Source organism: Bactrocera dorsalis, chromosome 2 (assembly GCF_023373825.1).
Source record: "Bactrocera dorsalis isolate Fly_Bdor chromosome 2, ASM2337382v1, whole genome shotgun sequence".
Classification (NCBI taxonomy): Eukaryota; Metazoa; Arthropoda; class Insecta; order Diptera; family Tephritidae; genus Bactrocera; species Bactrocera dorsalis.
In genome coordinates, this window is record NC_064304.1 from 76,782,320 (window position 1) to 76,807,780 (window position 25,461).

Consider the following 25,461-nt stretch of genomic DNA (forward strand, 5'->3'; position numbering starts at 1 on the left):
GTATATTTAGAACTAGTCTCGGACCTATCTACTAATTCCTTTATTTTCGCCCTCAGGATGCCACAGAAAATATTCATCGACAACGCAACCAACTTTGTCGGCGCCGACCGCAAGCTGCGCGAGCTGAAGGAGGCCTTTCTAGCGCAAGCTCCAGAGCTAATGGGATTCCCAGCCGAAGAAGGATTCAGCTTCGGCTTTATACCACCCAGGGCGCCGCACTTCGGCGGATTATACTAACGACGGAAGAGCTCTCAACGCTATTGGCCGAAGTGGAGACCATCCTTAACTCTCGCCTCCTAGTACCTCTGAGCCAAGATCCCAACGACGGCGAGGCGTTAACACCAGCGCATTTATTAATAGGATGCTCTCTGCGGGCATTACCCCCAGAGAGGGTGCCAGTGGTCCCAGTTCGCTGTTGCGAGAGATGGCAACTTGTTTGCTGTCTCAAGCAACAGTTCTGGCGACAGTGGTCCAAAGTATACCTGTCGGGCCTTCGGAGCGCAACAAGTCGCTGCACCCCAAACGCAATATGCAGCTCAACGACCTCGTTCTCGTCCACGAGGACAACGTGCCGCCGCTGCAGTGGGTACTAGGGCGCGTCGTCGCAACCGTCGAAGGGCAAGACGCCAAGGTGCGAGTCGCAGACGTAACAACCAAGACGGCCACAATTAAGCGTCCCATCCACAAACTGGCCGTGCTTCCACTGGATATTGAAGGAATCTGATCCTGTCAAGGTGGCCGGTGTTGCGTCAAGCGACAAGATATACAAGTATATTTAAACCTGAACATTAACATTACCACTAGGCTAAGCAACTAAATGAAATGGAATAAAGATTGTAATTGGAATTAGACCGGAATTCAGATCGCACGCGTTTTCTTTCTGTCGCCAAATTTCGCTAATTTTTCGCAAAGTTTAAGTGGAGGCAATTGGTTAAATTATAGTTTCAGTGAATTCACGTGTCCCGACTATTTTTTTATCTTAAAAACTCTTGAGAATTTTCAGTTGTTTTGTATTTTAGGTGACAATATATATTATTACTATATCCATTTTGTCATAATTTTTAGCATACAAATGATGTTCACTACGAGTGTAAAATTTTTAAAATAAAGATTTCTTAGGTAGAAAACCTACTAAAAGTGTAAAATGTGGATTTATTTAAGATAGTAGTCTGGTAACTTATGCCTATTTTCATGACTTCTTTGGAGGGTGGTTTTTATAGGAAAATAAAAATGAATTATCTTGAATATTTAGAGTGTTTTTATTTACATATTGAAAATTTAAAAAAATGTATTTGAAAAAGTTTAATACTTTATTACTATTGTCACTCGAAGTTGGAACCTCAAACAAAATGAACGTGGGTGGCCCGGGTGATTTTGGCTCTTGATGTTATCTGAAATCAAATATTCTTGTTTATTCTTAATCTATAGACATGTCATTCTGATCAGAATTACTGAAGTTAAATTTCAAGGGTATATAACAAAATGGCGGACTCTGAAAAAAAGTCATTTTATTTTAGCAAAGAAAGGGTTGTAAAATAAAAAGTTAGGGGTTACAAAAATTCTTGTTAGTTCCGACTAGAACTATAAGTGCGTAAAACAGCCTGTTAAAATTTGAAAGCAATCGGTTCAGTAGAAAAAAAATTAGTACCTGGGCCGAGCAGAAAAACAACGCTTTGAGAAAAACGCGTTTAATGTGCAACAACTCCGATAGAGAGGACTCATTATAACTCCCGAAATATTTCTAATTTCTGTCTGAAATTTTCACAGTATATTCTTAAGACATTGTACTTTCAAATTAAGCAAAAATTTAGATTGTTTTGAACCCAAGTTACCAGACTACAATCTTTAAAGTTTATATATAGCTTAATTTAATTAATTTGAAGTGAAAAATGTGATTAAAGTGTGTTTAATGTGGTGAAATAGCTTCTTGAAATGTTCGAATTTTGGGAAATTTCAAACTTTAAGGTCGAATATCTCGTAAACTAAGCGTTTGCGGTACCTATCCTATATATTTTTTAATCAGGAGGACTTCCTCTTTCTAACGGTACCTTCAAATCGCGACGCATAAGAAATCGGAAATGTGCCATTCTTCATAACCAAATTTGGTTGAAATTAGTTTGTTCCTTAAAAGCATTTCCTTAACGACTCGGTTGTTAAATTTAATACTTGTGGCGTATTTATTCAAATTTATATAATCGTTTTCAACATAACGCTCATATGGGGAGTTGGCGTGGTTATTATTTGATTTCACCCATTTTTACAGCTTGATTGATTTAGCGGCTTGGTAGATATACTTATACGTTAAACCACTTAAAGGAGTGGCCACACATTTTAAAAATGTATGGCGACGGCATTTTACGGGCGAGTCAGCGGTCCGATTACGCCTTTCTGTAATGCCGAACTCCTTTGGGTGTATATAGCAAGTTTCATCCAAGATTTCTTCATTTTTACTGAAGTTATCGCTTGCACGAATGGAAAAACGGAGGGACAGACAGACAGACAATCACTCGAAATTAAATTTTTTTCGCTATCCTAATCCTTAATATACAAGTATAGTATATAACTTCATAACTCGTTCTAGGTGATACAATCAATCGTTAGGTGAAAAAACTCTTTGTTGCAACATGTTACAAGGGTATAAAACTGATAAAAAATAAGAATGATCTACTTTATTTATCTCATTCATAATATTAAATGTAAAACTACTCATTTGTTACAAGCTTTCATATACAATTTATTTAAAAAAAAATACAACACCTTATGTTGGATTGTGCATAACCTCACCTGAAATAAAATGTGTATCAATCGTTATAAAATTGTTAAATGTTCATATTTGAATATCGTGTATAGTAGATATTTAATCAAAAAATACATTTTCAAAGTATTGAATAGTTATATGCAAATTTGGCAACTGAGGAACTATTAGTTAAAGAAATATAGCATTTTGGGTGAAGCAACTTATGTTTGTTTACAAAAAATAGATCAAAAAGCATTTCGCATCAGCGCTTGTTGAGGGGAAAGTACTGTTGAATTTGGAATCTGCACCAGGGAAATCAAACATTGAAAAGAGATTTGCTCAGTTGGAAAGAGGCGAAATGAGTACCGAGGACAATAGAGGCAGTGGACGTCCTAAAGAGGCGAAAGCTTTGTGCAAAAAGAGTGGCGCGAAAGTTTATAAAATATAATAACAACGAATTGCTAACTCTGGGGAGTATTTGAATGTCTGTAATCGTAATAAAATCGAATTTTGCTCTGTGTTGTTATTGTTTTAGTTATTTCTACCTCCCTACCAATTTTCAGCCAAATCGGTTAAATCGGTTCAATCGTTATTGAGTTATAAATATAATATATATTATTTTATATATATAGATTATATAAAAGCCACATATTAAGGATGTAGTTTTGGTCTGTTTACATTTTCATCTGTCAAAATAAGGTTCATTGTTATTGCCAAACACTTTTTTCTGGAAAATGTTAACTATTGTGAATGAAAAAAAACACGAATAGAAAAAGCCCTTCTATGTTGAAAGAGATTTTTGACGAAGATGGTGCTATACCTGATGAAGATGACAGCGGTCCGAAAGGGCCAGCTAAATTATTTGGTGTAAGGTACCACTACTACTGCTGCTTAGTGGCTAGGATCAAAACTCAAAAGCAGGAACTTACTTTTGTCAAGAGTGTATTCCTCCTTATTAAGAAATCACGAGAACCAGATCCCTTTCTACTTGCCCAAGAAGGCGAGTTGGTTTATTGAACCAATTTTAAAGGTATGATCTATTCATTTACGATCTTATACGACCCAGCTCAGGGGCGGATTCTCATCTTCTTCTTCTTAATTGGCGTAGACACCGCTTATGCGATTATAGCCGAGTTAACAACCGCACGCCAGTCGTTTCTCCTTTTCGCAACGTGTCGCCAATTGGATATTCCAAGCGAAGCCAGGTCCTTCTCCACTTGGTCCTTCCAACGCAGTGGAGGTCTTCCTCTTCCTCTGCTTCCCGCGGCGGGTACTGCGTCGAATACTTTCAGAGCTGGAGTGTTTTCGTCCATCCAGACAACATGACCTAGCCAGCGTAGCCGCTGTCTTTTAATTCGCTGAACTATGTCAATGTCGTCGTATATCTCGTACAGCTCATCGTTCCATCGAATGCGATATTCGCCGTGGCCAACGCGCAAAGGACCACAAATCTTTCGCAGAACTCATAGACTTTTCAAAAATTAACTTAAAACTGTTCTTCTTCATAATGGCGGCTTGTGTACTTCAATTCTTGTCGGTCATTCCGTACATTTAAAGAAAACTGTTATAAGTTAATTGGACTACAATCTGGATTTACTGTATTCCCTTACTTTTTATGTCTAGGCGATAGTTTAGACTGATGCTGGCTTCCAAAGGAGCTGAAAATTGGTGAAAAGGATGTCCTGGATTATACTTTGGTGCCTTCTCAAAAAGTTCATCTACCACCGCTTCACACAAAGCCGGGATTGATAAATTACTTTCTATGTAAAGTCACTTTCAAGGAATAAAAATTGCTCTAATACCTACAGCAGTATTATAGTTTCTAGGACTCTCTTAGGCAAAGTTGAAGGAATGTGTTTTCGTTGCACCAGATATTCGAGAGCTTTGGCTTATCCTTATTTCATCCATGACGGATCAACAAAGGTAAGGGCGTATTTGTTGTTAAGGGGTCACAAAGAAGTTTTTAGTCAATAACAAAGAACCTAACTACAAATAAATCGTAAAAGATGTGTTAAATCTATTTGAAACTGTAGGCTGCTTAATGAGCCTAAAAGTACATTTTCGTCATTCCCACCTCGACTACTTTCCAGAAAATTATAGAGATGTGAATGAGTGTTAGGTGAATGATTTCGCCAAATTTAAGGAGATAGAAAAAGAGACCAAAGGATATGGAACTTTGCAATGATGGCTAACTACTGCTTTACGCTTCAGAAGAACCTTCCAGATACTTCCTACAGGTACAAGTGAAAATGTTCTAAAGGTCTCACTGGGAAAAATAAATGTGTTTAGTACCTACTAATGAAGGTATTCTAAATAAAAAAATATATTCTGTAACGCAACAATAAAAAATTATACTATTTTACATTCAATTTTAGGTATAGATAACATATACGTGTCCTTTTCCTGATATCTAAATACGCTTGTAAATTAAACAAGGCTGAATTAAAAGCATGTTGGCAGAACAGCCTGACTTCGTCATTCAGAAGTCATGGGTTATTAGTGGCCGCATTTGCGGACTGGGGACACCGCGTTGTAATTTATTCATGGCAAACTGAGAAGGGATAGATACCGAGAGTTGAAGAAGGAAGCGAGACGCATTTTCAGACAAAACAGAGAACGACCGAAATGGTAAGGACTTTGCATCAGCTTCTTTGTAGAATTTGTTCGGACAAAAGCATGTCCGACGATTGGAATTTGAATATGCTCTGCTCGATTCACGAAAAGGGAGGCGCCACAATATGCACCAAATACAGTGGGATAAGCTCCTCATCATTGCATATAAGGTTATATCAAGCGTATTGTGTGATAGATTAAGACTCACCGCCAACAAACTGATTGGACCTTATCAGTGTGGCTTTAGGCCTAAGAAATCAATAACTGACCAGGTCACCATACGACAAACCTTGGAAAAGGCCCACAAAGGATCGACACGCACCACTAGTTTGTCGATTTCAAAGCTGCTTTTGAGAGCACGAAATGCCTCTATATTTGAATTTGGTATACCCGCAAAACGAATACAGCTATGTAAACTGACGTTGAGCCCTACCAAAAGCTTCGTCAGGATCGAGAAGCACCTCTCCGAGCTGTTCGATACTAAACGAGGTTTCAGACAAAGCGTCTCCCTATCGCGTGACTTCCTCTTGTACAGCTACTGGCGTACGCCGATGAGTTAATATCATTGGCTTCAACAACCTCGTCGCTGATTCTGCTTTCTCCAGACTGGATAAGGAAGCGAAGCAAATGGGTTTGGTAGTGAGGACAAGACGAAATATCTGCTGACATCAAACAACCAGGTCAACAGGTGCTACTTCGGAATGAGTAGGCAATTAAGAAATAAAGTCCTCTTGACAAACAAAACGATAGTAATAAAAAAAACACTGTGATTTTTTATTGCTATTGCGATTGCAACTAGATCAACGAAATTAAATTAAAAAAAAATCCTAAAGCGTCACCAATCTCTGATAACTTCTTATAAATACTAATGTTATATCACTAAGACATGTATTTAAATTTAAATTCAAAAATATAAGCATTTTGGCCTTTTCATCGCTCAACCGGCCGTGGAAAATATTGTATTGGGCTGATAATTACTTTAAATTTGTTAACTATGTTTATTATGAAACTTTTGATTTAAAATACAAAATTTTGCATTTATTGAGCCACTTCAAACATATTCCACAACTGTTTTTAATTATCGGAAAATACTAAAGACCATAAAAAACGTTACTCTTTAAAGCTAAAACCGCTGTGACGAAAACTGACATACACGTATTTATCGCATCCCTACTTATCTGTTATTGTGCTGTTCTGCTATTGCAATCACAAGTAACCCTATTAAACTGTATTGTTAATAAATAGCAATTTTAAAAATTTTTTGTGTATTCCTATCACAATCGCAAATCACAGAGTGAGCTGCTATTTACAAAAAGTGGTCTCAGTTGCGTTATACGATTTTTCAATCACAGTAGAAAAATTACCGGTAGCAAAATATAGCTCATCACTAGATGAGTCGACGTTACGTGTTTTCGAGTGAAAGGTTCTGTGGAAGATTTATGATCCTTTGCGCATTGGCAACGGCAAATATCGCGTTCGATGAAACGATGAGCTGTACGAGTTATACGACGACATTGACATATGTAGTTCAGCGAATTAAGAGCGCTAGCCAGGTCATGTCGTCCTTATGGATGAAAACACTCCAGCTCTGAAACCGCTGTTGTTAAAGCGGCTAGGCTGGTTAATAAAAACAAAAATTAATGTTTATATACATACATACATATGTTACACACCTTAACTAAACTTTTATGCGACTTCAATGCACACCACACATTATGCGGCAGCACGAATATCAACGAAAGAGGTGAGTTGCTCATTAACTTTTTAATTAACAGAGGTAATGTACTAACATTTATAACAAAAAACCGGTAGGAGGTATTAGACATTATAGGTGGGAGAACTTATAAATAGATTAGCCCAATAATGAAGGATAGTCCTTTTCGGATAACCGATACATTGATTGTATTATTAATGAAAATGAAGACAAGCTAGGAAATTTTAGGAATCATAAGAAAACTAATTGGCGGATGCAACTGCAAGAGTTAAAAAAAACGATTTCCTATAACGGCGTCATTTTTACCAGAAAACAAAGAGAATCAGAACATCCTCTATATAATTCACAGATCCTTGGCGACAAGCATTAAAAGGGGCTTGTGAAGTAACACAAAGTAGGGGAAGAACTAGGACCCATGGTGGTCTCCTGTACTTAACAACTTATAGAAAGATTACAGGAAGCAATTTAATTTAACAAAACTATCCCAAGGAGAAGAGGAGTGCGATAACTATTATAACCTCTTAAAGGCATATAAAAGGAGAAAGGAAAATAGAAATTCGTGGAAATCTTTTTGTAAGGACAACGAGAATACGACGGAAGCGTCCCGATTTAGAAAACTAATGTCACAATCGACGCATAACATTGGATACCTGCAGAACCCAGACCACAGCTGGATGGTATCAAGTGAAGAATCTTTAAGCTCACTAACTAATCCAAAGTATTTCATACCGATTAGTCTTTCCTAATTTAACTTAAAAATGTTGGAAAGGCTAATAGAAGCAATCTAAACCCAAAAAAGGCAACTTTGAAGCATGCGTATTCTAAGAGGAAATCCACAAAAACACCACTAAGCTCGGAGTAGCGGAAATTGAAAAATCTTTGGAGTTAAAAGAATTCATCCTCGTAGGTTTCCTAGACATGGAAGGCGCCTTCAACGTAAGGCCAGACTGAGCGCGTTTAAAGGTTTGGGCATCTCTGAAAAACGGAAAAGAAATTAGCGAATATGTCTTATTCATCAGTGGAGTTCTTAACAGCGCCAAGCCAGCAACTTATCGTAATTTACACTCACTGCCGACAGATTTGTTTTGTAAACAAAGTCAGCTAGTAACAAAGGACATTCTTCTATGCGGTTGTAAAGCTCTATTTAGGAAAAAATCTCAACTATCGGTCGAGGGTTTCTTGACGACGTCACGGAAGTTGCTTAGATAAAACTTTTCACGCTGATGAATTTCTTGAGAGGCACCCAAAGGTTAAGAGCGAACCTAATAGAATGAGGGCCCCGGTGGTATCACCATGGGACTACTAAAACCCTAGGTGCCACTCTACCTACCTATCTATACTAGGTTGCTTCGCAAATCTACCGATATCTTTATTTTAATATACATATTTGTATGTGGTGATTTGTTTCACCGGTGATGTATTCTCACGACTGTCGCGCCTACGTATCCATAATGAACTGGGACTGTCAATACGACAGTTTTCCTGACGATGCGTTTATTTGTCAAACGAATGATACGTGTCGTATTTTGAACCAAAACTATAGTGGGCTGTTCCGCAGAAACAAATCAGCATGATCTGTCGGTCTGCTAGGTCTCTCACCTGTTGAGAAATTGTAATTGTATAAGTTTCTACTTAATTTACATCACAAAAAGTGAAAGACTTGAAAAAAGTTATTGAGCTGTTGTTGTCAAACGGCGACATTTCATTATACGTGTGTATGTATTTCATTTTTTTATTAACGAGTTTTACTTCATTAAAGGAATGCTTTTTAGATAACAGAGAGAGAGAGAGAGATATCATTTCATTTTAATTTTTATACTCTTTCAACATGTTATAAGTGTATAATAGTTTGGTTCACCTAACAGTTGTTTGTATCACCTAAAACTGATCGAGATAGATATAGGATTATACTTTATATATATAAATGATCAGAATGACTAAACGAGTTGAAATCCGGGTGACTGTCTGTGCAAGCTGCAACTTGAGTAAAAAGTAAGATATCTTGGTACAGAAATTCCATGGTGGAAAAGTAAGTTAATCGGAACACTGACCACAAAACGCTATTAATGAAAACGTATAAAGCGCCATAACTAAGCCGAAAATTAGGGTACAGGAACCAAATTTGACACAACGAATGAAATTAAGGAGGAACAACTGTGGTACAAAAATCGTAAAACAAAAGAGCGGGCTCGCCCCCTAATAAGTTAAATGTATGTCTTCCAAGCCAATAAAACTAAATCACCTAAATTTGAACAGAACACTTCTTGCAATAGTGTGAAAATAGTGATCTCGGATGATAACCCCGCTCGCTATAACGGTGTTGTTAAAAAAACTAATAAAACCGTGATAAATCCATAATTTAATGCGTTAGACATTAAATTTTAAATTTCGGATAACGCAAGAGGGCTTTATGGGAGCCGGTGTCAAAATTGGACAATGGCGTGGTACAACATTATTTGCATTGTTACAGTGCAAAAATGGGGGAAATCGAACTACAACCACGTTTACTTTCCATATACCACAAATTTTCATCTGATTCTTTCACATTCTAGCTTACAAATAATATAACGGGATAAAACTTTGCACGCCCCTATATAACTAATAATAGATTTTTTGAACATCGGTCTGACTTTACTGTATACAGATTGGTGATGGTATGTAAGGTACCTTAAAAAAAGAGAGCATTTCATTAGTAAGCGGCATGTTAATATGTATTGGCTAAAATAGATAAAATCGATTTGGAATGATTCATTATAATTTTCGGTTTGATTGTACGTTTTCGTCGAACAATGAAGTTGAACCCTTTTCCAATATTGCCAACACCCGCAGGTATTTAGCCGGCTGTGATCCTTCCAACTTGCAGACTATAAAATGTTCGGTTATACCACAACATAGCTCTTCCTTACTTGTTCACTTTTGCGGATTATGATTTTGCGAATATTGACGATATTGCGAAATTAATGAAATCAGTCAACAGCAGTTTAAAAAAAGTTAATTGTTCGATGTTTACTCGTGTTTGTTCTGTTTATTCAGAACGCTTTATTATCGAAATTTGTATCTATATATTTGTTTGCGATTTATTCAACGTTGAAAAACACACTACTATTATACAGGAAAAATTTTGTGAGAGCGTATGTTTGTTACTACCCCACGGCCAAACGACTGAAGCGATTTTAACACATAGTCTACGCTTTATTGCGAGAAAATATCTCATTCACATGGAAAAATCGATGAATTTGAATCCGGGGATAATTTATAGATACTTAAAATGACACCCAATTCGTACGTTCACTCTTCGGTCGATATTAAAATGTACAGTAGACATGTTGAGATTTCAACATAAATCTACACGCGTTCAGTCGCCTTTCGTGAAGTCATGCCCGCGCGGATGTCGGGGGTGGACATCACAAACACCTTTGATCCGAACGGGCAGATACGTGAGGGCAGACGACTTTGTCGGACGCAAGCGATTTATAATTTCTTTGTGTACTATTTATCGATTTTTAAACAAAGACTACATTCTTTGTATTTTTTGTTTTTTTAAGTCGGTGCATACCCCAATCAATAATTAATATTTTTTTCTTAGCTATTATAATTAAGAGAAATAAATTTTAAACAACAAAATTCAAATATTTTTCTTATTTAAAATATTTATATGTATAAGTACTTATCTTTTTATATAAGATGTGGGCCATCTAACGTTTTAAATTTTGAATTATCTATATTTCGACATTGGAAACGTCAAATACCATTCGGGAAGTGACAAACATTCAGTAAAAAGTCTAAAATTTACGAAATCGGTCGCTATTCACTATTCTACAGTTCGCAGATTGGGCAGAAGATCGTTTGACCGAGGATGGTCAATTTTGCCAAAAAATCATCTTTTTGGACGAGGCTCATTTCCACCTCGATGGTTACGTTAACACGTAGAATTGTCGCATTTGGGGCACAGAAAACCCGCACGTAATCGTCGAGAAGCCAATGCACCCAGCACGAATCACTGTATGGTACGGATTTTGGTCTGGTGGAATCATCGGCCCATTTTTCTTCGAAAATGAAGAAGCAACCGTAACCATCAATGGTGAGCGATATCGCTAACCGAATTTTTCTTCAAGCAAATTGAAGAGGAAGACTTGGACAACATTTGGTTCCAGCAGGACGGCGCTACGTGTCATACAGCGAACGCTACACTCAATCTTTTACGCCCTATCTTCGAAATTTAAAATTTTATATGGCCCACCCTATATAATTCAAAAAGTATTGAATTTTTAATGCTTTTACCCTTACCCTTACCCTTGGACACGACGAGGCATAGATTCCACCAGTTTTTTAGCCCACAGAAACGAATTTTGATCCATTCGGCCAAAATTGCATGTTTTAGATACTTAAGGCTGTCATATCGCTTGAAAGATGCATAAATTTTGTCGGAAAGAATTCCCTACAGATCAGCGATCGAATTCAAATCTGGACTTAAGCCAGGTCACTCTAGCAACACAATTATCGACAGTTAAAGAACACCTGTCTTCGCTACATGGATCGTACAGTTATTCATCACCACGCAAATGACAGCTAAATCAAGGAGTTTGTTTTCCAACTAACCAGAGTGTATTTCTATATCCATTTTGCATATTTTGGATTTTCCTTTCGATGAAAATACTGTCCATATCATGAGTGATCCACCATCATTAACGCGTTTATGGCTTGCCTCTCGTGGCCGTCTCAAATCCATCTAAGATTTATGAAGACCATCTGGTCCGTCCAAATTAAATTTATTTTCATCACTAGACTTCTTCGTCCCAAAATTTATATTTTTTAAACAGTGCAATTTGAATTTCTTTGACGTTGCTTTAGGCCCTTGACATTCATATGTATTTAAGGCATACTTGTACATTTGTTCTTATTATTTGATGCACACGTTTTTCGTACTCCTGGATAAAGTTCCGCTTTTATTTGTCTGCAACTCATATGATATTGGTTACTAGCTGCTATTAGCTATTTTGGATTTTTAGAATATGGGTTATTGTGTTCCTATGCCTCTTTACAAAAAAAAAAAAAAAACAATTAGGACAACTTTCACGCATTGACTCATTCCTTTAATTAATCTACGCTCCGCATTTGATAAATATTAAACTGATAAATCAGTTCCACGTGATATCTTCCTAGAAATTCAAAAAATTTAACTTATTTTTGTTGTCTTAAATCTTTATTCACGTACTGTACTTACTTTGAAATTTTTATCTCCGCCTTTTCTATGTTTCCTTGGTACCAGTCAAAACACAAATATTTCGTTTTGCTCATACTGTTCACTTATTTTATACGAATGACTTATGGTAATTCATTAGAAATAACGATGCTATGAGTACGGTACAAGCATAAATTTTTTAAATGCTAAACCATAAAGTAATTGCAAGAAATTGTATATACCAAATGTGTTTGCCGTGCTGTTGCAGAACACAAGTTAAATAGAAAAATTATTATGTATGTATGTATATAATTACTTGAGGTATTTTTTGTCTTTCAAGTAGATTTAGATAGAACTATTAGTAGTGGCAATATTTTAGCTACAAGCCCTATAGCTATTTTGATATATTAATATTTCATATATAATTATGTATTTCTCGGACTATGATATTTTTGACATTTTTTTTGTACTTAATTATGATTTGCAAACGTAAATCAAATCTTTCACAGAGCCACAAAAATTGCTAGACAGCAAGAATCTACTTATCATGCTGAACAGCATAGCTACGATCAAGCAGTACGTCAGGCATAATTCAGACCTAGAGAAACTTCTGTACAAGCTGATGGTCGTCGTTAGGAAAAAGCCATCCGCATAGCTTCTCAGTGTGCACCAGAGACACCTGAAGAGGCAGCTTTTCGGCGGCAAGAAAACACACAGTGTATGGGCACCTAGCGCTCCACTCAAACAACTGATGGAGCAATTTTTCGAAACCGAGAGCATGGTCGGCTATTGAGATAAATACTCGACCACTCGCACTCGCTCAGCGTCAAGCAGAGCGTCGGCAAATCTTTACCAGAAACTTTTGGGCGTATTTGAAAAAACTCAAGGGCTCATTAAAATTTGCCCTATGGAAAATGTGTTCCGCCGTTGTGGGGCATTAAAATGGAACGAGGAAAGTGCGGGAAAGTGTTGATTTAGGGTTAAAGCTATTCCTATTTTAAAAAAGTCTGTGGAACGTGCGTCACTATTGTGGGGTATTAAAATGGAACGATGAAAGAGAGTGTTGATTTGGGGGTAAAGTAGTCATTCTTATTTTAAAAGAGTCTGTGGAACGATTGAAAATATTATTTACAGGATAAATTGATGGAACTCGACAATGCCTAAACCTTGTAAAAAAAAATACAACGTGTGTTATCATTTGCGGTGTACAAAATCCTCGCTATGCTTAGATTTCTCCTACGTTCGCAGTGCAAAGCCTAGTACATAACTAAATAAGATCACTGTTGCCATCACTTAAAGAACAGCCACAATTTTTACAGATGTATTATATGAGAGACGACGACGCGGACACTGACGGACGGTATCAAATAATCATTGAAGACGTGGACGAGCAATAGTCATCTTGGTCTATGAATTAAAGTCCGCGGCAGACGAGTTAAACACATACTTCAAGGCTTTGCCTTTGTGAGCTACATATGGTAGAGCGTTTAAAGCCGAATACTAACATGAGAGCCCAATTCTTTAATGATCAGGGTTCTCGACTCTTCGCGCAAACGCTTTGCGAGGTCGGCGAAGGTCGCATGCTGGCGGATACCAATGGCCAAATAACCAATAATAATAATAAATGACAGCCTTTAAGCAATGCTACTAGCTCGGAAGACAGCGTTTTTAATGAGGTAGTTCCGAGTTCCGAGGATCGAAAACCTACCAACCAGATCGATCATGTTGTGATAGACGGAAGGCACGTTTCCAGTGTTTTAGATGTGCGTGCGCTCCGAGGACCTAACATCGACTCGGACCACTATATTGTTGCAGCCAAAATTCGCACCCGCCTCTGTGCAGCAAAAAACGCACGCCAACAAACACAAGGAAGGTTCGACGTCGAGAAGCTGCAATCACAACAGACAGCCGAACGATTTTCTACTCGGCTTGCACTCCTGCTCTCTGAGAGCACTCGTCAACAACTCGGTATAAGGGAACTGTGGAACGGCGTTTCAAACTCCTTACGTACAGCTGCAACCGAAACCATTGGTTTTCGGAAAGTGCAAAAGAACAGCTGGTACGACGAGGAGTGCCGTGTCGCAGCGGAGAGAAAACAGGCTGCCTACCTCGCAACGTTACGATCGACCACAACACGTGCGGGATGGGATAGATACCGAGAGTTGAAGAGGGAAGCGAGACGCATTTGCAGACAGAAGAAGAAAGAGGTCGAAATGCGTGAGTACGAACAGCTCGATAAACTGGACGACAGGGGTAATGCTCGAAAATTCTACGAAAAGGTGCGGCGGCTTACAGAAGGTTTCAAGACCGGAGCATACTCCTGTAGAACCCCCAAGGTGATCTAGTTACCGATGCCCAGAGCATACTTAAATTATGGAGAGAACACTTCTCCAACCTACTGTATGGCAGTGATAGCACAACACCGGGAGAAGGCGAACCCGATACCCCAATCGATGACGATGGAGCAGGCGTTCCATTGCCCGACCATGAAGAAGTTCGAATAGCAATTGCCCGACTGAAAAACAACAAAGCGGCAGAAGCCGATGGATTGCCGGCCGAGCTATTCAAATACGGCGGCGAAGAGCTGATAAGGTGCATGCATCAGCTTCTTTGCAAAATATGGTCGGACGAAAGTATGCCCAACGATTGGAATTTAAGTGTGCTATGCCCAATCCATAAAAAAGGAGACCCCACAATCTGCGGCAACTACCGTGGGATTAGCCTCCTCAACATCGCATATAAGGTTCTGTCGAGCGTATTGTGTGAAAGATTAAAGCCCACCGTCAACAAGCTGATTGGACCTTATCAGTGTGGCTTCAGACCTGGTAAATCAACAACCGACCAGATATTCACCATGCGCCAAATCTTGGAAAAGACCCGTGAAAGGAGAATCGACACTCACCACCTATTCGTCGATTTCAAAGCTGCTTTCGACAGCACGAAAAGGAGCTGCCTTTATGCCGCGATGTCTGAATTTGGTATCCCCGCAAAATTAATACGGCTGTGTAAACTGACGTTGAGCAACACGAAAAGCTCCGTCAGGATCGGGAAGGACCTCTCCGAGCCGTTCGACACCAAACGAGGTTTCAGACAAGGCGACTTCCTATCGTGCGACTTCTTCAATTGCTGCTGGAGAAAATTATTCGAGCTGCAGAACTTAATCGAGCAGGTACAATCTTTTATAAGAGTGTACAGCTGCTGGCGTATGCCGATGATATTGATATCATCGGTCTCAACACCCGCGCCGTTAGTTCTGCTTTCTCCAGACTGAACAAGGAAGCAACGCAAATGGGTCTGGCAGTGAACGAGGGCAAGACGAAATATCTCCTGTCATCAAACAAATAGTCGTCGCACTCGCGACTTGGCACTCACGTCACTGTTGACAGTCATAACTTTGAAGTTGTAGATAATTTCGTCTATTTAAGAACCAGTATTAACACCACCAACAGTGTCAGACTGGAAATCCAACGCAGGATTACTCTTGCCAACAGGTGCTACTTCGGACTGAGTAGGCAATTGAAAAGTAAAGTCCTCTCTCGACGAACAAAAGCCAAACTCTATAAGTCGCTCATAATTCCCGTCCTGCTATATGGTGCAGAGGCTTGGAAGATGACAACAACCGATGAGTCGACGTTGCGAGTTTTCGAGAGAAAAGTTCTGCGAAAGATTTATGGTCCTTTGCGCGTTGGCCACGGCGAATATCGCATTCGATGGGACGATGAGCTGTACGAGATATACGACGACATTGACATAGTTCAGCGAATTAAAAGACAGCGGCTACGCTGGCTAGGTCATGTTGTCCGGATGGATGAAAACACTCCGGCTCTGAAAGTATTCGACTTAGTACCCGCCGCGGGAAGCAGACGAAGAGGAAGACCTCCACTCCGTTGGAAGGAGCAAGTGGAGAAGGACCTGGCTTCGCTTGGAATATCCAATTGGCGCCACGTAGCGAAGAGAAGAAACGACTGGCGCGTTATTGTTGACTCGGCTATCATCGCGTAAGCGGTGTCTACGCCAGTAAAGAAGAAGTAGTTCCGATCTTACAAAAAACCTGGCTAACGAGGAGGCTCAGAATCCCTATATTACCCATAAGCTTTCCCTTCCAGTTCAAAAATCCTTTAAAAGCGGCTTTCTCTATCAAAATAAATAAAAGTCAAGGATAAAACAAGAAATGCGCTGTCGTGGGACACCAGGCAGGAACGAAGTTCCTTCGGATAATGTAGAATCGACACAATTTGCAAAAAAAAATACCACATGATAATACATGAACATTCGTAAGAAGGCAGCAACATAACAATGGCCGGCATGTACACAAGACAACACAGCTGTCCATTTTGCATGTACACAATATCGTTGTGGCCATACTAATACCTTTCACTTCTATGAAATTTTAAAATTTTGTTCAAAGTGAAATTTTTTTTATGCAAAAAATTAGTAAAAATTGGTAAATATTTTTTTTGTTTTAAATTATCAATTGTTATTACAAATGATATAATAGAGCTATAATAGAGCTATTTTATGCTTTTATTTGTAAAATAACGTCAAGTTTGTTAGACCAGTGAATAATTTTACATTTTACATATTAGTGACATCACCATTCTACCTCCTCTTTCTATCTTCCATTCTACTGTCAACTCTACTGTCGTCCTACTGCCGTTGGCAAATATAGGAAATATTCAAGTTAGCGGGAACGACAACTGTCGGCCTGCAGTCGTGTAGTCGTGGAGCTTATTTCTTACGGTTTTTACCAATAATTTTTTTTTAGTTAGCTCCCGCAGCAAAAGCCTATCTTCTGCAAGCCTGCCGTAAGGAACTTCGTTCCAATAGAAAAAAAAAACCGTCGTTCACCTGAGCACCCCTTGCTTTTCCCACGGACAATTATGAGTGGGTTGCTCGCGCGTTCCAAGAGCAATAAATCTTTTTATTTACTCAGAAAACAAAGTCCAGCAATGTTGTTTACCGGGGTATGCTGCAGTGAAATGATTTCTAGCTCTCTACGAGTCGACACAAAAAAAAAAGACAATTACATAAGCATAATCAACTTTCCCGTCAGTCAGTAAACAAATTTTGTAAATTTATCTTTCTCACGCCCAAATTTAAATTATTTTGCTCACAAAGTCAAACTTTATGATGTTATTGATATTGTTAATACGTAATTTACTCTCCCTAATAAAACGGCGGATAAGTAATTGTGAAATAATGCAATAAGCCAGGGATGGGCATATTAGCCCTCAGTGGCATTTTGCCCGTGCGGGCACGAGTGCATATTTTGAGGGCTCGGTGAGGGGATCATCGTGGTCAAACATAAAGAGGGAAGTGAGAGTAACGTATTTTCCCACACCTTGTTTACAAATGAGAGCGCACGCATACATATATGGGAAGATGCACTGTGGGTAATAACTGTAAAATTGCCTAACAATTTTAAGTTTCTTTGTAACTACTATGAATTTATAAAATGTAAGACAAATAACAAAAAGTATAATAATATTTGATTTTAGTAATCATTTTTTTAATATGTCTTTATATCAGCATTTAAAATATATAAATTTGGTTTAATCTCATTTGCTATAACTCCACGCATTATTGTACCAAGTACCAAAATTTAAATCAGATAACCTACTTCTTATTTTATATATAATTTTCGAAGCAAAAAGTTTCAAACCAGGTTATTTCTTTAAACTTCCTTATAAAAAGTAATTTCAATAATAACTTCAGTTTATGAACCACTGTTTCTTCAAACACATATGACTAAACGAATCTTATGAAAACGCAATGTAAATAAATACCCAACAACCCTTCTACCACCCGCCAATCCTTTAATTTTTCTCACACCGCAGGGTTGCCAGGCTCGATATACTGTAGTTATTATAAAAATTGTCTTCAATATATTTGAAATTTTCTTAAAATAACTCAAATTCAGAATCAATTGCTATTATTTACAAATATATAAACTAGTTTTAATAGTTTGATTTCAGTTTTGATATTTTCTATTATGAAAAATTATAATTGAAAACTTAGATGTGTACAAAACTACATATGCGTATTGAGCAATGGCAACATTGTTCGAATGAAAACGAGAACAAAACGCTTGCCGCTCGTGTCGAAGTGAGAAGATGTTTCTGCCATTAGCGTTTGTATTCTATTTGTGTGCTTAGCCACTCTCAATCAATAACGCCATACCGCGCAAATATATTTTTACGTGATGATTTCTTATATTTTTGAAAATATGTGCTCCCTTTCTATAGCGCATATATTTATTATTTTAATACATTCCCAGAGGCAACTTAAATTTTTAAAATTTAACAAAACAATTATAGAAAAAAACCTCAATTCTTTGAATATTTTGATAAAACAACCAAACTGAAAATATCACAAATCATATACATATTTATATAAGCGTTTTCATTAAATGGAACTGCAATGTGTTTAAACACAATATATAAATATAACGGTCACAAGTATCTTTTCTTTTTTAAATTTGTAGATATGCATATGTACGTATAAAAGCCCCCAACTTGAGAAAAGTTTGCCCAATTGTAACTAAAATGAATTTTTACAACTGGCATCACCACCATTAACTGATCTATCACATGTACAGTGGTGTGAACAAAATAGGAACAACTATAGGTGTTGTGAAGTTATAAGATCTGCTGTTTTCTTATTAAATAAAATTGTTTTAAGATACAAGTATAACTTATATATTTTTTCCTAACAGTGATTAGAATTTCCCACCATGCAAAGGTAAATGAAAACAAATTTTAATGCGAAACTCTGAACCCTGCAAATTATGTTTACCTCTTTTTGTTCACACAACTGTACAATTCCGATATGAAGTAAACTTCCGCTCTTTAATTTGTGTACAATGTCAGTATTGCCGCAACCACTCTGCGATGAACATTAAATTACGGAGGATTGTAATTGATTTTTTTCGCAACTTTTCGCAACTTGTTATGCCCTTCTCTCCGTAAACTGACATTCCCCTCATCTAGCCCCAATGCGCACTTTGCTAACTTTGCGGGCAAAAAATGTGCCCATCCCTGCAATAAGCTAACAAACGTTTTGTTAATAGCAGCCAGCACCAAATTAGGAAGTAGAAGGAAAATTAAAAGCAAGCTATTGAATGACATGCAAGGCAATTAAATATTCAGAAAGGCTGAAGAGAAATAATGAAGCAAAGTAAACAGGACTTAAAAAAAAAACAGAACAAATGATTTTTTCGGCAAAATCAATTTATTTTGTTCAAAATAGTCTCTTTAGGTTGGAGCAAGTATGCAGTTTTGTTGATCTGTAACTATGGAACGCAAACTCAATTTTAATCTTCACGCATCTTCCACGGTTTTTAAAGCTAAAGTTTGGTTTTGTTAAACGTTGGTCTAAAGAATTTAGAGATCCGCTTACCACAAAAATTCTTTTTACATCTCTGGTGAGGTCTATGTTAGAGTATGCTGCTGTGGTTAGGAACCCTAGTTACCAAGTCCATTCGGATAAGTTAGAGTCCGTTCAAAAACAAATTTTACTTTTTGCCTTAAATCATTTGCATTGGGATCCCAGTTTAAATCTTCCCCCTTACACTAACCGTTTAAAACTTATAAATCTCCCGACACTCGCTAGTCGTAGGGAGATGCTTGGTATAATATTTCTTGTAAAGCTCATGAATGGGTCTGTCTGTAGCCCATCTCTCTTATCTGATATTAATTTTAATGTTCCCGCTCGCTCTACCAGGCAGTTTGGACCCTTACTTTTAAAATTTTCAAGAACAAATTTTGAGTTAAACGAACCATTCCGCCGTATATGTCATTATTTCAATTCTCATTCCAGCACATTTGATCTAACAGACTCATTCTTTACCATTAAAAAAATTATTTTATCTACTCTTAACAAGTAACATTTAAAAATAATAAACTTTAATCTATGTAATTCTTAATTTTGGGTGTTTAAATTTTTATTTCTGTAGCTGAGCAGCTTAAGATCGCAACGCTTAAAACTCTCTTGCCTTTTATGACTCGGCTAATTCCGCTCGTTCGCGGATTGCGCCCCTCGCGTCGGTTAGGCGGGAGGAGGGTAATCGTTGGGTATTATTATGCTTCAATAGTTTTTGCACGGTCCAAAGGCATGTCGAACGAATGCCAACGAGCTAGGCCGGTATGGCCGCCAGTATGTCGGTGTAAGCCTTTTGAATGGCCTCTACGTCTGCATAACGCTTTCTTTCATGGGCAAATGCATTTTTTCGAAAATACTTATTTTCAAGCAAAATCAGTCGTTTTTGTAATGGCTTTAATTAATTAGTGCACTCAATGCAGTGTGAATGTGCTTATGTAAGTTTATTTGATGAGCACATAAATATGTAAGTATGTACAAATATTCAAAAATTTATTATTAAGCCATTTTGACATTGTACACGACCGTATCCAGCTCTAAGTTTTAGTCGGAATATGTACACTAACAAAAAGCAGTGAAATTACCTAAAAAAATTAGTTAGGTATTTTTCTTTTTTTTGAATTTTTTTTTATTATTATTTTCCGATTTGATTGTGAGCGTCTGTGAAACTTTAAACGTGTTTTTCCCACAAATCACATTATCAAAGTCGGTGCCCTCATAACTTCAAAACTACTGCACCGATCCTTTTGAAACACTATTTCTGTACATATTTTACGAGGTAAATATGTATTTATGTTTGAAATTTTAAACACTATTTCTGTACATATTTTACGAGGTAAATATGTATTTTACGAGGTAAATATGTACAGAAATAGTGTTTAAAATTTCAAAAGGATCGGTGCAGTAGTTTTGAAGTTATGAGGGGTACCGCAATTCAACTTTTTTTCGAAACCCGTCCGGACAATTGCTGCCATTGCCGTATTTTTTAATATTTCTTTGTAAAAAATTGATAAGAAGTGAAAGCAGCTGCTTCCGTACGGAAGGTGGGGCCAGTTTCGCTTTTCCTTTAAGGAACTATACAAGTGTGACACTTTCAAAAAATTTTTTTTTTTTACTTTTTTGATAGCCTATATTTCCATAAATATCCTGTGAAATCGGCAAGGTCGTATATTGAATAGCTTTTGAATGGCAGCGTTCTAAAGAGCGACCGCTCGCAGGTATGAACATACTATGTATATGTATAAGTAAACGCGTTTTTCTCGAAACGACATTTTTCAAAATTGCTGGCGTCCTAACTCAATGAGAAATTAACCGATCGGCTTCAAATTAAAACTGAGTGTTTTTGAATACATTTACTATACAGTAACGTACGATATTTTTGATTGGTTGAAAATTGTCAATTCGGCTTCAAAAAAACGACAATTTTTTACCTAAAAAACTATTTTTTTTTTTTAAATTACGCCATTTTGTTAATTTTTAATATTTTTCGAAAATTTGAGTTTAATAAACTTTTCGATTTTTTTTTGTTTCAGTTACTCATTCGGCCAGAATCATGCCAGCAGTTGGGGCACTTTTTTGGCACCTCCGAAGACAGCCCATAACTCTGTTATTTTTTAACAGTTTTGTAAAAAAAAAAAATCTTTAAATATAGCTGAAAATATATCTTATTACGTTCAAAGAAGTTCGAATAATTCACTAGCGTACTTTCTCTTAAAAAAATTTACGAAAATCGCATAATTTTTCATGCGTCACACTGGTATAGCCCCTTAAGCAGTAACGTTTTTACGCAGACTTAATCTTGTTTATTCTCATTATTGCTGAGCCTTTACTATGTCCAAGACCATTTTAGGGATTTGAAAGGTAAAATTAGTATCCAAATGCATAACTTTTTAATTTAATTACCTGACCAATTTGGTCCATAAGTTTGTATTGATTTAATTGTAAAAAACTTCCAGATTGTTCCGTTGAAACACGACGAGATTCTCTTAACGGAGGCCTTCGACGATTAGTTCGAGGACTACAGTATGGATTTACATACGGCACATTTGGATACATGGAGTGCATTTCAAGACAATCAAGTTTCGATGTAACATGGTTTAAAGGCTGTGTTGGATATACATTCATAGCAGATGTCGATTTGTCCATATCTGGATTAATATTACTTTTTTCATTCATACTGTTCGTTTTAGTTGTATTCTTTTCGCATTTCGTTTGGTTAAGATGTTTATTTAAGAAATCTACATAGAAAAGAAATAATGTTAATATACAGTTTTATTGTTTTAGGCAATATGACATATGGCATTTTATGAATACAATTGACTCGAATCAAAATACACATAATGTTCCAGTCAGTTCTAAAATCGAAACTGCAGCCACATGCTATCGTATAATTGTAATAAAATATGTAGCCTTTACGTTTATAACGGGTGATTTTTTTGAGGTTAGGATTTTCATGCATTAGTATTTGACAGATCACGTGGGATTTCAGACATGGTGTCAAAGAGAAAGATGCTCAGTATGCTTTGACATTTCATCATGAATAGACTTACTAACGAGCAACGCTTGCAAATCATTGAATTTTATTACCAAAATCAGTGTTCGGTTCGAAATGTTTTTTATCGACAAATTTTGTTCAGCGATGAGGCTCATTTCTGGTTGAATGGCTACGTAAATAAGCAAAATTGCCGCATTTGGGGTGAAGAGCAACCAGAAGCCGTTCAAGAACTGCCCATGCATCCCGAAAAATGCACTGTTTGGTGTGGTTTGTACGCTGGTGGAATCATTGGACCGTATTTTTTCAAAGATGCTGTTGGACGCAACGTTACGGTGAATGGCGATCGCTATCGTTCGATGCTAACAAACTTTTTGTTGCCAAAAATGGAAGAACTGAACTTGGTTGACATGTGGTTTCAACAAGATGGCGCTACATGCCACACAGCTCGCGATTCTATGGCCATTTTGAGGGAAAACTTCGGACAACAATTCATCTCAAGAAATGGACCCGTAAGTTGGCCACCAAGATCATGCGATTTAACGCCTTTAGACTATTTTTTGTGGGGCTACGTCAAGTCTAAAGTCTACAGAAATAAGCCAGCAACTATTCCAGCTTTGGAAGACAACATTTCCGAAGAAATTCGGGCTATTCCGGCCGAAATGCTCGAAAAAGTTGCCCAAAATTGGACTTTCCGAATGGACCACCTAAGACGCAGCCGCGGTCAACATTTAAATGAAATTATCTTCAAAAAGTAAATGTCATGAACCAATCTAACGTTTCAAATAAAGAACCGATGAGATTTTGCAAATTTTATGCGTTTTTCTTTTTAAAAAAGTTATCAAGCTCTTAAAAAATCACCCTTTATGTTATGATTTTAACAGCGTTTGAAAAACTACGCTAGCAAAAAATTGGGAGCGGTAATAGAGCAGAGCTAATAAAAATTTTCATGTGCTGCAGCTACACATGCACACAGTTTTAGTACAACTGAAATATGCATACATATAGTGGTGGTCAAAATATTGACTATTTTATTTAAAATCATAACTTTTGATAAAGTATTCCTTTATCTATACATATATATTTTTTATATTGGAGGTCTTGTTTATACAAAAAAATCATAAACCTGAAACATTCATTAATTTGCTTGTAGTGGTAAAGAGGCATTAAATAAACCAAAGTCAAAATTCTTGAGTTCAAAACATTTGCAACTTTCAAGTATTCTAATTTTTTTTAATATTTAGTTGCAAAACCATTATTTTTAATAACTCAGCACATCTTCTAGGCATTCATGCTTCTAGACTTTCAACGTAACTGTAAGGGATCGCTTTCCATTCCCTTTCCAATCTGTTCCAAAGTTCATCACCATTCCGGAATATTTCGCTGCCTATTTTACGTTTAACCATCATCAGTCTTTATAAGATTTTCTTCTAACCACGATTTCACGAGCCTAGACGTATGTTTAGGGTCGTTATCATGTTGAAAAGTCCATACACTGAATTTTGTAAATTTCATCTCCTTCAAAATAAACCCCTCCCGCTGCTATACACTTCTGCCAACGAATTTTCCAGTCATCATAGTTATTGGAAAAACCCTCTGTCATGATAGCCATCAGAGCCTTCTTCGATTCAGCATCCCCGGAGTGGTCATGTGAATTTGCTTAATAGAATGCAGTAGAATAGTACTTTTAGAGCCTCACAAAACGCCCCATATGTGTACCCAAAATTAAGAAATATATTTTTCATTTCATTCACAACATTTGTACAAAATGGAAGAGGTTTTGGCTTGTAACTTAAAAATAAAATATGTACTTATTCAAGTAAATCGGTGCATATGTAGATCGTGGTCTATTTCGTCTACCCATTTCACACATTTTTGCAAATAAACTATAGTTCTACGCTCATTTAATTTTGGGTACGATTTAATAACTGGAGAAATATTACGCAATTTACCAAAGAATTGTAAAATTTGTAAACATTATAAACAGTGCTTTATGCCTAAGGTAAGTACGTCCCATCGCTTTGGAAAGTCATAATGATACCTAAGCCGAGTAAGCCAGTACACGATGTGTACTCATAAATGGGCTCAAACCAATAATCGCTCATAAACAACTAATACCAATACATCAATTTGGCTTCCGTGACCACCATTCAACCATTGACACCGAATCGTTAATTTTGTTGAAAATACAATCGATAAAAAGAACGTTTGTACGGCGGCTTTTTTGGACGTGTCTCAAGCTTTTGACAATGTTTGGCATACGGGTCTAATGCTCAAATTGAAATACATGCTACCCAAACAATTTTGTGTAATAATTGCTTCATACCTAAAAGATAGATACTTCCCCATTAAACAAGAGGATGCATATTCAAACTTGCAACCGATAAAAGCGGGTGTTCCCCAGGGAAGCGTGTTGGGGCCAATGCTTTGACATGAAATTTGGCAAACTTTACCACCTAGTTGGCAGGAAATCCTCGCTATCAATTCAAAACAAACTGTTATTATATAATCAAGTTCTAAAGCCAGTTTGGGCCTACGGAACTCAACTATGGAGTTGCTCAAGTCAAAGCTGTATTGCCAGTATTCATCGCTTTCAAAGTAAGGTACTAAGGACTTTATTTAATGCTCCTTGGTACATTAGATCTGCTGACCTACACCGTGATCTAGGCGTGAATTCAGTGGTAAATGAAATCTCAAAAATAACAAAGTCTCACGAACTGAGGCTTAGACAGCACGTTAATGAGGAAACCTCCAGACTAATCGAAACTGCTGGGAGAGAAATCCGGTTGAAACGCAAGATGCCTTCCGACCTAGTAAGACAACAATAGCAGGAAATGTATTTCTTA

At 37.2% G+C, this 25,461-nt stretch overlaps 2 protein-coding genes across 10 annotated transcripts in view; one reads left to right on the plus strand and one right to left on the minus strand.

Moving 5' to 3' along the window:
• The window catches only part of LOC105231136 (ubiquitin-conjugating enzyme E2 G1), a 539,049-nt gene that overhangs the window by 308,584 nt on the left and 205,004 nt on the right, over positions 1 to 25,461 (plus strand). The gene's annotated exons all lie outside the window — the stretch shown is intronic.
• The window catches only part of LOC105225614 (calcium/calmodulin-dependent protein kinase kinase 2), a 215,268-nt gene that overhangs the window by 126,371 nt on the left and 63,436 nt on the right, over positions 1 to 25,461 (minus strand). For 6 of the 7 annotated variants that reach the window (XM_049450018.1, XM_049450016.1, XM_049450013.1 and 3 more), the window contains one exon: positions 22,027 to 22,361. The exons of the other annotated variant lie outside the window; for it this stretch is intronic. In XM_049450018.1, the coding sequence (XP_049305975.1) occupies positions 22,027 to 22,361 (335 nt within the window). The remainder of the gene's footprint in view (positions 1 to 22,026; positions 22,362 to 25,461) is intronic. 7 annotated transcript variants of the gene reach the window in all.